We start from the raw sequence: 19055 nt of genomic DNA, 5'->3' as shown, positions 1-19055 counted from the left end.
GGATTAATAAAGTATCTATCTATCTATCTATCTATCTATCTATCTATCTATCTATCTATCTATCTATCTATCTATCTATCTATCTATCTATCTAAAGGAGGTGAGCTTTAAAAAAGACAAATAACAGAAATGAATCACACACAGGCGGCACGGTGGCGCAGTGGGTAGCGCTGCTGCCTCGCAGTTGGGAGATCTGGGGACCTGGGTTCGCTTCCCGGGTCCTCCCTGCGTGGAGTTTGCATGTTCTCCCCGTGTCTGCGTGGGTTTCCTCCGGGCGCTCCGGTTTCCGCCCAAAGACATGCAGGTTAGGTGGATTGGCGATTCTGAATTGTCCCTAGTGTGTGCTTGGTGTGTGGGTGTGTTTGTGTGTGTCCTGCGGTGGGTTGGCACCCTGCCCAGGATTGGTTCCCTGCCTTGTGCCCTGTGTTGGCTGGGATTGGCTCCAGCAGACCCCCGTGACCCTGTGTTCGGATTCAGTGGGTTGGAAAATGGATGGATGGATGGATGGAATCACACACAAGCAGCAGTCTAATGATAATCTTCTTCTTCTTTCAGCTGCTCCCATTACAGGTTGCCACAGCGGATCATCTTCTTCCATATCTTCCTGTCCTCAGCATCTTGTTCTGTCACACCCATCACCTGCATGTCCTCTCTCACCACATTCATAAACCTTCTCTTAGGCCTTCCTCTTTTCCTCTTACCTGACAGCTCTATCCTTAACATCCTTCTCCCAATATACCCAGCATCTCTCCTCTGCATATATCCAAACCAACGCAATTTTGTATCTTTGACTTTGTCTCCCAAACGTTCAACCTGAGCTGACCCTCCAATTTCTAATCCTATCCATCCTTGTCACACTCAATGCAAATCTTAGCATCTTTAACTCTGTCACCTCCAGCTCTGTCTCCTCCTTTCTGGTCAGTGCCACCGTCTTTTATTGAAAAGCTAAACATTTAGTTGAGAGTGCAGGCAATACATTGTTACATTCTTCACTTTGGTGGGAACTTCATTATTGTGACATTAAATGATTTTATATAAACAGTAAAATGCAAATAATAATGTGTTGATGTTTTGCTGTAATATATACTGTACTGCTCATCAAGCTACAGGTAAACCACAAACAGAAGTCTCAAGGAGGCTACAATAAAAGCTTTCTCTGTAATCGACACTTTAACACACCTGCTTTTGAAGGCTACTAATAAAAAAATCTTCCTGGAAACTTTTGTCTAAGTTGTCCTTTATATTTTATTTTCACGTTAACTAACATAATTGCTTTAAAAAAAATAATGGAGAATCTTTTCTTCATAGAGTATGTCAGATTTATTGCAGAAACAGTTCATTAAAATCTAACATGTCTCCTTTTGGCAGAAAGAGTTGAAATGGTGATTTTACAGATAAGAAAGACAGACGTTTTGAGGTAAGGTTGTTATACTCACTAAGCAATGAACTGGAGAGTGACAACATATTACACATTTGATTGGAACATGCAAGTAAGAATTTCACTGAACTCTGCATGAAGGTATATTGCGGACAAAATGAAATAAATATGCAAATAAATAAAAGTACAGTGAAATGTGGAGATAAATAGTTAATAACAACATGGAATGTGAGCATAAATAATTAAATGTGTGATGAAATATATTTTTATTGCTTATTTTTTATGTATTTAATTATTTCTTTAATTACTGTATATACTCACGTATAAGTTGGGTCTTGAAACCCGAAAAATTGATCACAAAATCAGACCCCGACTTATACGCCCTTTCAAAAATTAAATTTAAAAAAGGCAGTGTGCTCCGTGGTTACTCTCTAAAGTGGGCGTTAGCATATCATAATCTCTTGGACCAATAGCATGAGTTTTCCACATTCAACTTATACGACCGACATTATAAAATACCATAAATTGTACGGTAAAATCAAGTCCCGACATATCCGCGGGAGAACTTATCCGTGAGTATATACGGTATGTACATTAGAGACACCACATGCTACATGAAATAATCCTTGAAATGGAAACTTACTTTCCTTCATCAAACTAGACAGAGCGGGCTCTAGCAAGTACTGTTTTAGGATTGGTTGATCATCCACAAAGTGCTCATATGTGCTTTGCTTGATTCGGCAATACTGTGGCTCATGCTCATGCTCAGAGTTGTGACGTCAGACACAAGTGCAAGAAAAAGTGGCCCAAAATTACTGAGCAAAGCAGTTATTTTAATTCGAGAAGCTCTATATTCATCATTGAGTTGTTGCTTCCGAACTGTCTGCTGTAAATATGGTACTTGATGGATGAAGATCTACACCCATCCTGTAGACGATTCACCAATCAAAAAACAGTACTCTCCAACAGGGATCTCCAACTCTGGTCCTGGATTGCTAGCGCGGCTGCTGGTTTTCATTCTGATTATTTTTTTAATTAGTGACCATTTAACTTATTTTTAATTGACTTACCATTTCGGACTCGGACCCTTAATTTTTTTTTTTCCTTAATTAGCAGCCAAACAATAATGAGATACAAAACAAGCTAACACATGACCAGTAACCTCTGTCCATCATACAATATCTGAAAATAAAGAAAGGTGAAAGTCTCAGTAGTGTTCATCTGCTCAGATCCACAGAACATTTTGACAGTGCTCTTAGAAGACCGAAAATCAACCGCTGTGGAATTGTCTGCTGTGGCATAATGTGAGTGTCAACAAGCCATGGAATTAATTAACAGGTTTAATTAATAGCAAGAATCGACTTCTAATTAAGAAACTGGTTTGAGTGAAGTTGGTTTGAAGTTTGAGGCCCTGACTTAGCTGGTCACCTTTAGGCTCACTTATGTCACATCACATTTCTGTTTGGGTGTCATTTAAGGAAAAGATGAATCAATTCAGAGGATGGAGTCTTAAAACTCAAAACATTTAAAAGACAGGGAAAATTCAAAGAGCTCAATGAACTTTAACATGTCTCTTGTTGGTAGAAAGAGTTGAAATTGTGATTTTTCAAATAAGAACAGACGGACGTTTTGAGGTAAAGTTGAGGTTTTGAGGTAAGGAAAAGAAGTCAATTAGCAGCAAAAACTGGTCACTAATTAAGAAAAAGATTAGAATGAAAACCTGCAGCCCTCCAGGACCATAGTTAGAGACCCCTGCTCTACTGTACAGTGAAAGTGACAGTTTTCATTTCAGAGCTTCATGTTGCATGTCACTGGAATAAATGCAGAAATAATTTATAATTAAATTTATAAAGAAATAAACAAAAAATACATTTTGTGACGAAGTTAATTTTTTTATACTTACATTCCATGCTGTTATTATATACTAGCAAAATACCCGCGCTTCGCAGCGGAGAAGTAGTGTGTTAAAGAGGTTATGAAAAAGTAAAGGAAACATTTTAAAAATAACGTAACATGATTGTCAATGTAATTGTGTTGTCATTGTTATGAGTGTTACTGTCATATATATATACATATACACATATACACACACATATACACACATATACAGATATATTATATATACATATACACATATATTTTTTATATATATATTTTTTATATATATATATATATATATATATATATATACACACACATCCATACATACATACATACATACATATACACACATAGATGCACTTACAATAACATAGAAATCAATATAAACAACATTAACATCATTATCATATGAGAATATGAAGTAATATATAAGAAGCACATTTCATATAAATATAAATTATTAAACAGTAAAATCTTCTTCTATAATTTGCTACCGTGGCTTTTCGTTGGTCTGTCCAGGATTTAAAATCACCTGTAGCTTGCAAACCGTTTCACCTATTGACTTGAAATCTGGTACACATATAATACGTCACGTCTGCTATCCGCTTTATGGGTGATGATTGTATTACTCTTTTTATGTTTATTTTATTTTAGAATCAACTCCTATCTGCACACACCAGGGCGGCCGTGGTCAGATGCGTATGGTGTATTCACTCCATGTTATCGTGCATTGCGCTGTCACTGGTATTTTGATAAAAGAATTTGAACAATATATAAGAAGCGTATAAATTATTAAACAGTAAAACATTAACATTTAAGAAGTAAAGTTACATTGAGTACTACTGCAGTGCCTTCGGGTATACCTCATTTTTTGTTTGCCCATTACATGCTTAAATGTATACATTTTTTGGTGTACCTACCCGAGAACACGCGACATATAACCGACCGTGGGAGAAGCATGGATTTTAAACACGCGTTGAGTTCATCTGCTGGTCTCCCTCGTGGAATAACTGGTAATGTTTGACTAAAATGTACAGCGAGTAAAACGACATTACCTCCTTTTTTTTTTTTACGATCTCTGAGATCTTGCTTTTTTCGGTTCAAGGCTTCATAAGCTCTTTTATGTGCCATGGTGTACTTAATAAGTAGTAATTATCCCAAACCATCATCTTTGAATGTTGCAAGACTTTCGCCTTGTATGTAGATCGGGGGTAATTACATTCATTGCATTCCTAGTCTGAATCACAATCTGATTGTATGGGTGGTTACCTGGCACTGTAGGGTTGCCACCCGTCCTTTAAAATACGGAATCGTGCCGCGTTTGAGAATGAAATTGCGCGTCCCGTTTTGAATCAATACTGGACGGGATTTATCCCGTATTTTTGTTATCATTTTTTTTTTTTTAAGCAGCGTCTCATGCAAATCATCCCACACGCATTTTATGAAGATGCCTCCTTTCCTACTTTTGATTGGGTAATACTTGATGTCATCGTTAGTTTGATTGGTGTTTTTAACTGTCCAGTGAGGAGGGCGTGTCTTTTAAGTACAGTCTGCAAAGTGTTGGCACTGAGATGTGGCGTCAGCGCCATAGTTGAAGCCCCTAACGTTGCGGTCAGCAAGTCGGCTAACATCCGCCATGTGCCGTCTTTCAGTTGCGAGAAGCAGATCATAGAATGGTTGAAACTGTTGCCCCTAACGTTGCGCCACGGCGTGTGGTTCGTTTATACCTCGTGTGTTCTCATTAAACTTTTATCTCGCGAATATGTTATTGCAATCCGCAGCGGGAGCGTTTCTATAAACTTAATTTAAACTTACGTTTTACACCGTGCTTTCTTTCCCTTATGAACATGCTTGTATGCTTAACTCGCTCCGTTCTCAATTGTTTAATTAATTTTTTGGTCTTAGCTGTTCGCGGCTCTTCCTCCATTTCCCCCTACTTCGTTCTTTTATCTCGCGAATATGTTATTGCAATCCTTAACGGGAGCGTTTCAATAAACCGATTGAAAATAGTTTTGCATTTACCTTTTTAGTAAAAGGCGAGCTTTTAAGCCTGAGAAATCACCCCGTAAATGCACACGTTTAATTGCACATGTGTTAATATGTATGGTTACACAGTATTAAAAGACAGTGAACAACGTCAGTTACCTTTGTTCCCGCGTTTGATAAAAGGTGAGCTTTTAAGCCTGAGAAATCACCCCGTAAATGCACACGTTTAATTGCACATGTGTTAATATGTATGCTTACACAGTATTAAAAGACAGTCAAAAATTAACGTCATTTACCTTCGTTCCCGTGTGTGACTCATGCTGTAAATCTCTTCCTTGTTTTTAGTTCACGTGATTACGTAGGAGGCGTGATGACGCGATACGTGACTCCGCCTCCTCCATTACAGTGTATGGACAAAAAATATGTTCCAGTTATGACCATTACGCTTTGAATTTCGAAATGAAACCTGCCTAACTTTTGTAAGTAAGCTGTAAGGAATGAGCCTGCCAAATTTCAGCTTTCCACCTACATGGGAAGTTGGAGAATTAGTGATGAGTGAGTCAGTGAGTCAGTCAGTCAGTCAGTGAGGGCTTTGCCTTTTATTATTATAGATACACATATATTTTTTATATATATATATTTTTTATATATATATATATACACACATACATACATACATACATACATACATATACACACATAGATGCACTTACAATAACATAGAAATCAATATAAACAACATTAACATCATTATCATATGAGAATATGAAGTAATATATAAGAAGCACATTTCATATAAATATAAATTATTAAACAGTAAAATCTTCTTGTATAATTTGCTACCGTGGCTTTTCGTTGGTCTGTCCAGGATTTTAAATCACCTGTAGCTTGCAAACCGTTTCACCTATTGACTTGAAATCTGGTACACATATAATACGTCACGTCTGCTATCCGCTTTATGGGTGATGATTGTATTACTCTTTTTATGTTTATTTTATTTTAGAATCAACTCCTATCTGCGCACACCAGGGCGGCCGTGGTGAGATGCGTATGGTGTATTCACTCCATGTTATCGTGCATTGCGCTGTCACTGGTATTTTGATAAAAGAATTTGAACAATATATAAGAAGCGTATAAATTATTAAACAGTAAAACATTAACATTTAAGAAGTAAAGTTACATTGAGTACTACTGCAGTGCCTTCGGGTATACCTCATTTTTTGTTTGCCCATTACATGCTTAAATGTATACATTTTTTGGTGTACCTACCCGAGAACACGCGACATATAACCGAGCGTGGGAGAAGCATGGATTTTAAACACGCGTTGAGTTCATCTGCTGGTCTCCCTCATGGAATAACTGGTAATGTTTGACTAAAATGTACAGCGAGTAAAACGACATTACCTCCTTTTTTTTTTTACGATCTCTGAGATCTTGCTTTTTTCGGTTCAAGGCTTCATAAGCTCTTTTATGTGCCATGGTGTACTTAATAAGTACTAATTATCCCAAACCATCATCTTTGAATGTTGCAAGACTTTCGCCTTGTATGTAGATCGGGGTAATTACATTCATTGCATTCCTAGTCTGAATCACAATCTGATTGTATGGGTGGTTACCTGGCACTGTAGGGTTGCCACCCGTCCTTTAAAATACGGAATCGTGCCGCGTTTGAGAATGAAATTGCGCGTCCCGTTTTGAATCAATACTGGACGGGATTTATCCCGTATTTTTTTTATCATTTTTTTTTTAAAGCAGCGTGTCATGCAAATCATCCCACACGCATTTTATGAAGATGCCTCCTTTCCTACTTTTGATTGGGTAATACTTGATGTCATCGTTAGTTTGATTGGTTTTTTTAACTGTCCAGTGAGGAGGGCGTGTCTTTTAAGTAGAGTCTGCAAAGTGTTGGCACTGAGATGTGGCGTCAGCGCCATAGTTGAAGCCCCTAATGTTGCGGTCAGCAAGTCGGCTAACATCCGCCATGTGCCGTCTTTCAGTTGCGAGAAGCAGATCATAGAATGGTTGAAACTGTTGCCCCTAACGTTGCGCCATGGCGTGTGGTTCGTTTATACCTCGTGTCTTCTCATTAAACTTTTATCTCGCGAATATGTTATTGCAATCCGCAGCGGGAGCGTTTCTATAAACTTAATTTAAACTTACGTTTTACACCGTGCTTTGTTTCCCTTATGAACATGCTTGTATGCTTCACTCGCTCCGTTCTCAATTGTTTAATTAATTTTTTGCTGTTCGCTGTTTGCGGCTCTTCCTCCATTTCCCCCTACTTCGTTCTTTTATCTCGCGAATATGTTATTGCAATCCTTAACGGGAGCGTTTCAATAAACTGATTGAAAATAGTTTTGCATTTACCTTTTTAGTAAAAGGCGAGCTTTTAAGCCTGAGAAATCACCCCGTAAATGCACACGTTTAATTGCACATGTGTTAATATGTATGCTTACACAGTATTAAAAGACAGTCAAAAATTAACGTCATTTACCTTCGTTCCCGCGTGTGACTCGTGCTGTAAATCTCTTCCTTGTTTTTAGTTCACGTGATTACGTAGGAGGCGTGATGACGCGATACGTGACTCCGCCTCCTCCATTACAGTGTATGGACAAAAAATATGTTCCAGTTATGACCATTACGCTTTGAATTTCGAAATGAAACCTGCCTAACTTTTGTAAGTAAGCTGTAAGGAATGAGCCTGCCAAATTTCAGCCTTCCACCTACACGGGAAGTTGGAGAATTAGTGATGAGTCAGTCAGTGTCAGTCAGTGAGTGAGTCAGTCAGTGAGGGCTTTGCCTTTTATTATTATAGATTTATTGTCGCATTTCACAGAATGTATTTATTTGTCCATTTATTTATTTATTTAATATTTAATTTTGTCTGAAACAGTTCTCCGTTCATATGACCCCATAAACCTAATAAAATCAGCCATTTGAGTTATCATTTGTGTCATGATGTATGTTCTTGATATTTTCTGAGTTTATTTCATCCTTTCAGAACTCACCTTTGGTGGTGACAGTCAGTATGGCATTGCCATCTGCATACTCGCTTTCTCCCATAGCGTTGAGTGAATTGACAGAGAAATTGTATGGAGTTGCAGCCATGAGGCCTGTGATGGTAAAAATGGTTGCTTGAGGGGGAAAGACATCCACGTACATGAAACTCTGTGCTTCTTCCCAGTGGTACCTGACAGAAAGAAAGGGACGGATATAGACATTGATCGGTGGAAATTAATGTAAAGTGACACTTAGCTAGATCTTTAAATCAATTTTCCATGTACTACTCTTAAGTCAGAAATACAAGTCCTTTTATTGTTATTATGAGGTTATTACCTTTCTTCCATGTGGACACATTATAATGTCTTACATACTGTATGTAACACACACATTTATAGTACAGCAGACTGAAGAGCTAGTGTAGTTACATAGGCTACGTGACGTGTTTTAGCAGCCAGATGGATGGCCCCAGCAGAGCAGTTTTAGATCTAAGCCCTACGGGTGTCTGTGCAGGCTGCACTTTCTCCAAATAGCTGTGTGTTTTAGGATTTGGCCTCCTCATCCCAAAGACGTGTACTTCACATTATCTGAACACACAGAATTGGCCTGGTGTGAAGCAGTGCAGGTGTGGGCATGAAAGAGTCATGCAGTGAACTACTGAGCCATTTAGTGTTGGCACCTGCCAAGTATCTGCTGCTGGTGGGGTATGTAGTATCCCTTTATGACCATTTAATCATACTGAGCAGCTTTGAAAATGACCAGTGAATAGCTAAAGTGGCCGTCAGTCTCCAGAAGGGGGTCTTTCTCACTTTTATTTGCAATAAACTCTTTATTAACTTATAAAAAGTGCAGTAAAACAAAGAAATAAATATTTTATGCCTCTTTGAACTTAACAAAAATATGACACAGAATCATGTTTGTATTATGGCTATGTATATTTAGCTTTTGTTGTCAAGTGTGGACTGTTAGATGCCTACAAGTTGTCTATGATCAGAAGAGATTCACTGATATTACAAAAGCCCTGATATTACACACCATCCTCTCCCACTTGGTCGAAAGACACACATCTGTAAGAATACTGTTTGTAGATTACAGTTTAGTGTTTAACTCTATGATTCCCTCTACGCTTGACAGCAAGCTCAGAGCTTTGGGTTTCAATGACTCTGCGTGCAGCTGGATGTTGAACTTCCTTTTGGATTGCTGCCAGGTGGTTAGACCAGGTGGCATTATTACTTCTGTACTCATTCTCGACACTGGCGACCCCAGCGATGTATACTAAATCCTCTCCTATATTCCCTCTTCATGCATGACTATACAGCTATGAACAGGTCTAACAGTATTGTGAACTTTGACATAATGGTGGTGGTTGAATGGTTATGAGACTGAATACAGAAAGGAAATTAGAACCTTGACACACTGGTGCCAGGAAAACTTCTTCTCCCCCTTCATGTGGCCACGACGAAAGAGGTAATACTGGACTTTAGGGAGCAAGAAGGCGTACACTCCCCTATCACCATCAATGGGGCTACTGTGGAGAGGGTGAGCAGTTTTATGTTACTAAGCATGCAAGAATTCCTATGGACTGTTCACGTAAGAAAAATGGTGAAGAAGACCGAAGAGGTTTGGCACCGTCAGAGCATTTTACATCTGCACCATTGAAAACATGCCTAACTAGATGAATTATTGTCTGATATGAGAACTGCACTGCCCTCAATCGCAAAGCCTTATTCTGTCCAACAAGTCACTGAAGGTGAGGTTTCTAACCTACAAGACACATAGGTTAGGTGGTATCTACGGAAAGTCAGGAAAATCATCAATGACCCCAGTTATTCAAGTTAAGGACTGTTCATATTATTTCTTTCAGGCAGGACCAGCAGGCTCCAAAGCAGCTTCTTTCATCCAGCTGCTAGGATACTGAATTCTGCATAATGAATGACAACAATCCTGATTACTGCCACCATCACCACCACCACCATTCATGCTGTTGTTCCTTCATCTCTACGCACCATTGCCCCCCAGCTATTTTGTGTTATTAGTGTATACTGTGTAGTGTATGAAGTATAGATAGATAGATAGATAGATAGATAGATAGATAGATAGATAGATAGATAGATAGATAGATAGATAGATAGATAGATAGATAGATAGATAGATAGATAGATAGATAGATACTTTATTAATCCCAAGGGGAAATTCACATTCTCCAGCAGCAGCATACTGATACAAAAAACAATATTAAATTAAAGATTGATAATAATGCAAGTAAAAACAGACAATAACTTTGTATAATGTTAATGTTTACCCCTCCGGGTGGAATTGAAGAGTCGCATAGTTATATATATATATATATTATATATATATATATATATAGTTATATATATATATATATATATATATATATATATATATATAGTTATATATATATATATATATATATATATATATATATATATATATATATATATATATATATATATAGTTATATATATAGTTATATATATATATATATATATATATATATATATATATATATATATATATAGGGCGGCACGGTGGCGCAGTGGGTAGCGCTGCTGCCTCGCAGTTGGGAGATCTGGAGACCTGGGTTTGATTCCCGGGCCCTCCCTGCGTGGAGTTTGCATGTTCTCCCCGTGTCTGCGTGGGTTTCCTCCGGGCGCTCCGGTTTCCTCCCACAGTCCAAAGACATGCAGGTTAGGTGGATTGGCGATTCTAAATTAACCCTAGTGTGTGCTTGGTGTGTGGGTGTGTTTGTGTGTGTCCTGCGGTGGGTTGGCACCCTGCCCAGGTTTGTTTCCTGCCTTGTGCCCTGTGTTGGCTGGGATTGGCTCCAGCAGACCCCCGTGACCCTGTGTTCGGATTCAGCGGGTTGGAAAATGGATGGATGGATGGATATATATATATATATATATATATATATATATATATATATATATATATATATATATATATATATCGCATATATATAGGGATGTCTAATTGTCTACTTATGTAATGTGTTTATTTTTGCAGAGTTGTGTGATTGGTGAAATGATATTTATTTATCATGTCATTGCGCAAAACATCATCTGCTGAGTATTTTCTTTTCTGCACTCGTTTTGCTCCCTCGTGAGATGTCGATGCCATCTTGTCTTTGTTTACATTTGTTTACATTTCGTAACTCACGCACATGCAAGGATTAGATGCAGAGTCAATGAGTCTAACATTCCTCCAAGCAGAGAGGGAATGCCTGTGACGTAACAATGAGTTTTGTCGCCATTAACAGATAATTGTCGCCCTCTACCCCTGGATGTCAACTTTTGTCGACATGTACCCTCAACCCCTCCTGTCAACAAAAGTTGACATCCACCCTAAAAGAGTTAACCCTCATAATTCAGACCAGGATCACAGGTTGGTGGCTGGAGCCTATCCTAGCTAGCATAGGGCGCAAGGCAGGATCAAACTCTGGGCAGGGTGCCAGTCCATCACAGGGTGAACACACCCACACACCCATCACACACGAGGGCAAATTTCACCTAACCTGTGTGAAATAAAATTTAACTGCTTGCAAGCTACTAAGGGTTAAAAGCTGTTTTGTTATAACGGCAGGTTATTCATACAGGCGTCTGTCATAAGACAGGTTGCAGTTTGCTGACCTAGGACAACTTCTTTATTTAGCATGTGTCCATTAGACACAGGAAAGATGACTTTTCCTTCTTTGGGGCCCCTCTTGATCCGTATACAAAAAAGACACAGTTGGCTGATTTGCGTAATATAAAATGACATACTTAGATGCTGTTTCATAAGTAAGGGGGAGGGAGGAAAACGAATTTTCAAAGCCGATTGAAACCGAGAAACTTTGCTCTTCTGATTTGCAACGTGGAATTCATGTACTGCTCTGCAACTGAATAAAGACTGATTGATTGAACTGGTCCTGTCTTCCTCGGGGGGTTACTTCCACACCTCCATGTCTTTGGGTTGTGGGAGGAAACTGAAGCACCCAGAGGAACTAATATTTAAATGTATTTATTATGTGTTTGCTATATTACCGTTGGGGGCCTTGTACACAAAGTTTATAACTCACCTATACATTCGTGTTAAGTGATGTGACAATAAAGTGACTTGACTTGACTTGGACTTGCGCCCCATAGACCTCATTTTATACTGTAAGAACAGGCATGTTTTTTTTTTAATTTTATAAAGAAATGTTTACTTAAAAATGTAATTTCCAGTGACATTAATGGGTACAATGAATTAGTAAAAACAATCTTATCACTGAATTTATCCTTTAATTAAATTAGTTTTAATCAAAATTCTGCTAAATCTTTCACAATATTCCCAATTATTGATTTTGCTTACAAGGCATCTTTGGTATTACTTCTGTGTATGTGCACAATATAGAGAATTTAAAGTAATAACAATAATAATAATAATAATAATAATAATAATAATAATAATAATAATAATAACAACAATGATAATAATACACTCTCTACTACATTTGAAATTTGATGTCTGTTTTGACTTTAATAAGATATGACATTGTACAGTAAGTCTGACTGACATTTATTGTAATGTATTTTATAAAACCAATTTAAAGAAAGAAATTGACCAGCACATGTCAAGTTCCTTCTTTTCTTCTTCTTTTTGAAACAAATGACAGCATTACCTAACTCGAAATTTCTGCTCGAGGCCCCCATTGAACCCTTCACTCCACTGCAACGTAACAGAATTGTGCGTAATACTAACAACTTTCAAGTTAGTAGGTGGATCGGGTCGACCTGAAACAGAAAACATAAAAAGAGTCTAGAAGTTTGTGTGGGTGGTTACGTTGTAATAGTTTTGACTATTGAACACTCCAGGACCTTTTACATAAACATTCCTAATACTAAGAGTCAGATAACACCAGTCTTCTACCCTACCACTCTATCAGCATCAAGGCGTGTAGTTTAGATGCTCTGAGAAAGGAAGAAATATGGGAACAATGTTATACATGAGGAAAATGTTTGATAACATTGTGTTTGTATGTAAAAATCAAAATGTAATGGTGTTTTACATTGAAATATTCTCAGCCTGTCTACCAAGCATAGATGTGTAAGAAAGAAAGTCATAAACTGAAATCAAATCCATGGCCTATTGGCCTAATGCAAGCCCTGTATATATCATTATATTCCTTCTTTACCAAGTAAGCCCTTTATATATTTTGTATTTACTTTTCAATTATAACATTATGACTCGTTGGAGTAAATGTCACATACAGTATATACTGTATAGATTATCAGTATGGTAACTTACATCAGGTTAATCCCCTAGTGCCTGACAAATCTCATCCTCCAAGAAAATCAAACCCGAGTCCATACAGGGTTGGTTCTAATGTGGACTAGCTGGGTCTAAGTAACTGTGAAGTCAAGATGCCAATATGGCATTATAAAAGTCTTACATATTGAACACATTTACAGTGCATTTCTTTTCATTACGTGGTTCACAGCACATAATGTAATGATGGGGTTAATGGGAAAAATCAAATCAATGAGCCACTTAGCATGTGAGTTGCTGTAAATATGTTAAACAAATTGAAAAATGCTTGTTTTTTCGGTTTGAACCTACTGGTGCTGACAAGCTGAATGTCAAAGACGTCCAGTCCAAGTGGGTTGCGGGCAGTGCAGGTGAAGATGGCGTAGTCATTGACCGCACTCACATTGACAATAGTCAGGGTGCTGGTGTGGAAGATGCCCTCATTCACTGTTTTCTCTGAATACCTACAGAAGAATTGAAAAGAGGCAATCATGGACACTTTATGGGTTCAAAGCTGACACACACACTTTCATGTTTGTTTACTGGTAAGTATATCAAGAGTTTGCCATATTAGAATTGAAACATTTTCAACGTAGCACTCCAATTTAGGAAGTAACTATTTTGTCACTCAAATTGTGGGAAAAGTGCCTACCTGAATGGGTGGAGGATCAAGGTGGTTAATAGACAATTCATGCAGAAATGACATAGAAAGTAAAAGTCAGTATGGGTACTGAGGAGGAGATGGTCATGTGACGCAGAGCTTACCACATAAACAGAAATAAAATTTCTATATAAAAATAAACTTCAGTTTATCATATACTTTTGTTTTCAGTTAATTGTAAGGAAAGTAACAAAAATCAATAAACATCCATTTAGACCGCTAATATCTTTTCACATTGCTATTCAACTCTTGCATATTAACAGAGAGGCACAAACCATTAGGGCTAGGAAGTGCTTGTTCTGTGTTGTAGAGAGGGGCATGCAGTACAGAAGGGGGGTGTGTATGTAAGTCTGTGTGATTGAGCTATCAGTCCTATGATGGAGTAATGGAGGACACCAGCTAGAAATGAGTTTACTGAAATATGTAATGATCTGCTTTTGGATTTTATCTTTGAAAAACACACGTCTTTTGGTCTTAAACATTCCCAAATGTTTTAGAGAACATGTATCAGTTCATGGCATGTATATGTGTGGTTATTTTTTCACTAGTCATTTAGCCCGTTAAAATAACGGGCGCTAGAACAGTAGTGCATAAACATTAGTAGGAACAGTCTATATTAAATGGCAAGGGACTTTGACCTCATTCTTTTTGTTGGTTGTATTTTTCTTTGTCTTTCAGCCTTTCTTTTGTTGATGTTTACTTGCTGAGCTGACCGTTCTTCGTGGGCTGCCGCCGTGTATTGTGTGTCTTTAATTTTCTGTGACAGTAATACTGTCTTGTACGGCTCTATTCAATAAGGGCTCGCACAAAAAGGCAAGCTTCAAAAGGGCGACCTCAATTGAGCGCGGCGAATAAAGGTGTTCGTAGATAATTTAGTTCAAATGGCTCTGGAATATGTGAAGAGCAACAAAGGTGCAGATCTTTATTTACGCGCGCCTTTATTCGCTGAGCCCAATTGAGGTCGCCCTTTTGAGGCTCGCCTTTTTCTGCGCACCCTTATTGAAGGATACTGTTTTGTACGTCCACTGGCTTGTACGTCCATAATATACCTTTAATTTTCTCTGGCGGTAATACAGGCGTGCGCATCGGTAATATTCCTTTAATCTCCTCTGACAGTAATACTGGCTTGTATGTGGCTGTAATATGCGTCACTGTATCGTGTACCTTTAATTTCCTCTCGGAGTAATACTGGTTTGTATTTCTGTAAAACGCCTCTAACTTTCTCTGACAGTAATATCACGCGTCGCACCATGCCCCGCGTATGCGCACTTCACCAGAAGCCCCACACATGCACACTTCATCAGAAGACACCCACACACGGACACCTGGACGCACATAGGGATTTTATATATATAGATATTATTAGACTTTCTGGTCTGTATTGCTGGTTTTCAGTATTAGAGGATGCAAAACACATATAGTGTTTACATTTTCTTTTGGGTTTCTTTGCAATAGAAGGACATTTTATGTGAGCTCGTGAAGAACATGACTTAGGTATATACATTACAAGCTGTCCCCCACAGCTCCGCCCGCGTAGTAGTGAAACAGGACAAAGTTTAAAAATCACTAATCAAACAGGTATCGCTAGCTAAGCAGAGGCAAGGTAAACTCCAAAATGCAGAGGTAGATCGACTCAAACAGAGGCTGGCGCGTAAGTGAGGAGGGCCCTGCCCAGCTCCCCACTCCTTACATCACGCATCCCCCTACCCTTGGTCCACAGCCTCTGTCTCATATTAGGGCGAATCAATCACTCCTTCAAGCGAACTATGATTCTTAGCCCGATGAGAGAAGTCGCAAAATCAACCAGAATGTTCAAGCAAATTATAGAAATAAACCCCGATTTTAAATGTGTTAAGTAGTTCTCTCATTCGCTAGCTATGTGGAGGTAAGATACGCCCCGAGGCTAGCGCGTGAGTGAGGTGTCTTTCTCGGATTCGCGTAAATAAATCGGTACCGCAAGCAAACTATGATTCTTAGCGCGATGAGAGAAGTCGCAAAATCAACCGGAATGTTCATGCAAATTATAGAAAAAGACCAGTTCTAAATCCGTTAAGTAGCTCTCTCGTGAAAAGCGGACAGATATACAGACAGACAGACAGACAGACATTGGATTTTATACATATAGAGATTGTCACATATGTGCGATTAGGAGGCAGCTAAAGGGCTTAAGTAACAGTAATACTATGCCAGACCAGGGGGTGGCAGAGTGTGCTGACTGTCTCTCTCAGTCTCTTGCAGACCATTCTCTGGAAATCCCATCGGGTTCTGGCACCACTGATGATGTCACTTCCAGTGCCTGTGCAACTGATGATGGCACTTCCGGTCTCGAAGATGTCACTTCCGGTTCCGGCCTGGATGACCTAATTTCCTCTTCCAAACTTTAAATCCGCTATTTTACCTCCACTTGATCAGTTCTGTTTTGTAAACATTGCAAACCTTTTTCAAAACCTTTTTCAGCCAGGAATCATATTATATGAGTGGCTGACCCAAACCTTTGTGACTGTCTGGAGTCGATTTTGTTACAAGATATACGTGTGTCTGTCTATCTATAGTTAGATATATGAGGTTTAAATCAAGAGGTAAAGACAACTGGAAAATTACACGGTGACTGCAATGGATAGAAGCTGATGCAGCACAACAGGTTTGTGATGGCTTATGGGTAATTTTAACATGCACAGTGCAGCACTCTGCTGTTAGTCTAGTTGAAACCAAGGTCAGATGATGCTCCACTGAAGGACTGCACCATTAATGAACAATACACCATAGTGAGATTTTCTTGGTAGAAGGAGTGAAGCCTGCTGAGATTCACATAAGGATATTGTTTTTCTTTCATTCATTCATTCATGTTTCAAACCTGCTTATTCAAATAATACATTGTGGGGAGACGCATCCTATATCCACATTACTGAGTGTAATGCAGAATACGCCTGGAATGAAGAAATAGTCCACCTCAGGAAACAGACACTTAAACTTGTGACCCCTAAATTTAGACTATTCAAAAAACCCTAACTGGTACGTGTTTGGAAATGTGTCAGGAAACCAGAATACGCTTAGAAAACTGAAATGGACATGGCAAAAATGTTCAAACTCCACAAAGGCTGTGACTAGACCAGGGAACTGAATCAAGACTTTGGAATTGTAAAGCAGCAATACTGTAATGTTACTCTTGTATTATTTTAATAAAGATAAATGAAAAATATAAGATACTAGGGTCTTAATTTCGTTTTGGACTCATATTTGATACTCTTTACACTCCCTAGATATCCTTTACACTTAAAACAACACTCAATTACAAAATATATGTCTGCTAAAAGTCTGCTTTGTCTGGTGAATGTTTATTTGAAAATAGCTGCACCAGGCATTGGCACTCTGCACTCTCATTAGCACTGTCAAACGTACGTGTATGTCACTCAGAGAGCATATGTTTCAGTCAGATCCATTTTTAACAGGTTTATAACATCAAGCACATTGCCATATAGTCCCCATTGACAAACATTGCAGTAGAATGAGGGCGTATGGAAGAGCTCAGTGACTTTAAATGTGACATAGTCGGAGGATACCACTTTTGCTACAAGTCAGTATATGAAATTTCTGCACTGCTGCCAGTGCATCCTCCCAACCTAGACCTGCCCTGATCAACTGTAAGTGCTGCTTTTGTCAAGCAGAAGCGTCTAGTGAGCAATAGCAGCTTGGCCACAAAGTGGTAGACCACACAAACTTACAGATAGAGGCTAAAGCACATAGCGTATAAAAATCACCTATTATCTATTGCGTTACTCACAACAGAATTCTAAACCACCTCTGGAAGCTACATCAGCACAAAAACTTTGCCTTAGGAGCTTCATGAAATGGGTTTCCATGGCCAAGGAGCTTCACACAAGGCTAACATCACTATGTTCGAGTTCTTTGTTAGTATGTTCTTTGGAGTGATGAATCACATTTTGTTATCTGGCAGTCTGACAGACGAAGCTGGGTTTGATGGATGTCAGAAGAGTGCGTAGTGCTTACTGAAAAGTTTGATGGAGAAGGGACAATTGAGTTTGGGCTGTCGAACAAGCCCATAAGGGTGTGATGGCCAGGTACTCATAAACCGTTAGTGTATATAAACGTATGAGAGAGAGTAAAAGAGTGCATTGTGATAGATTGTCACCCTGTCGTTTTTATGCTTTGCCTTGTGTCCCCTGCTGATACCAGGACAGGTTTTGGCCTCTCTCTCTATATATGTTTATTAATATTCTGAGCCAATTCTTAAAATTAGCAACCATGTTTAACTCTTTCAGGGCGGATGTCGGCTTTTGTCAAAAGGAGGGGTTGATGGTGATAATCAATGGTAAACGGTGACAAAACCCACTGTTATGTTTTAGTTGGATCCTCTTAGCTAGAAGAAAAGTTAGCTTCATTGGTTTGACTGAGATTCCTTGTGCTCATGTGAGTAGTGAGGAGCAAACAACAGCAAAAATGGCATTGGCATATGGCAAGAGAGCGAAGCGAATGTATAAAGTGAAATACTCCATGGACGACGTTTTGCATATTATAGCTGAACTGCACTCTGATTTGTCGGACTCTGATTTTGACACAAGTGACGAACATGAGGTACCAGCATCAGCTGATTGTGGTGCTGAACAGGTTCACGTAGCTGATGTGCTTATGGCAATGTTCACCTGGGAGGACCACCACTTACAAGGGCAAGAGGTACAAAGCTGATTGTGATGCACTGTGACCACCACTGCCACCCCTTATGTTGATTTCTTTGTCAAACTGTTGCTTTGTGTGCTAATCAGAAAACTGTGTTTTTTGGAAAAACTATTCAGCCCTCAAAGAGTTAATGACAATTACATTGAGGGTTTTAAAGAAAAG

At 38.7% G+C, this 19055-nt stretch overlaps 1 protein-coding gene across 1 annotated transcript in view; it reads right to left on the bottom strand.

Moving 5' to 3' along the window:
• Positions 1 to 19055, bottom strand: part of nphs1 (NPHS1 adhesion molecule, nephrin) — a 163147-nt gene that overhangs the window by 30277 nt on the left and 113815 nt on the right. Inside the window, exons 20-22 of the mRNA XM_051920777.1 lie at positions 13850 to 14001; positions 12912 to 13023; positions 8254 to 8435 (exon numbers count right to left, since the gene is read on the bottom strand). Of these exons, the coding sequence (XP_051776737.1) occupies positions 8254 to 8435; positions 12912 to 13023; positions 13850 to 14001 (446 nt within the window). The remainder of the gene's footprint in view (positions 1 to 8253; positions 8436 to 12911; positions 13024 to 13849; positions 14002 to 19055) is intronic.

This window comes from Erpetoichthys calabaricus, chromosome 17 (genome assembly GCF_900747795.2).
Source record: "Erpetoichthys calabaricus chromosome 17, fErpCal1.3, whole genome shotgun sequence".
Classification (NCBI taxonomy): Eukaryota; Metazoa; Chordata; class Cladistia; order Polypteriformes; family Polypteridae; genus Erpetoichthys; species Erpetoichthys calabaricus.
Note: the sequence above shows the minus strand (reverse complement) of the source record. Positions and strands in the feature narration are given on the sequence as shown.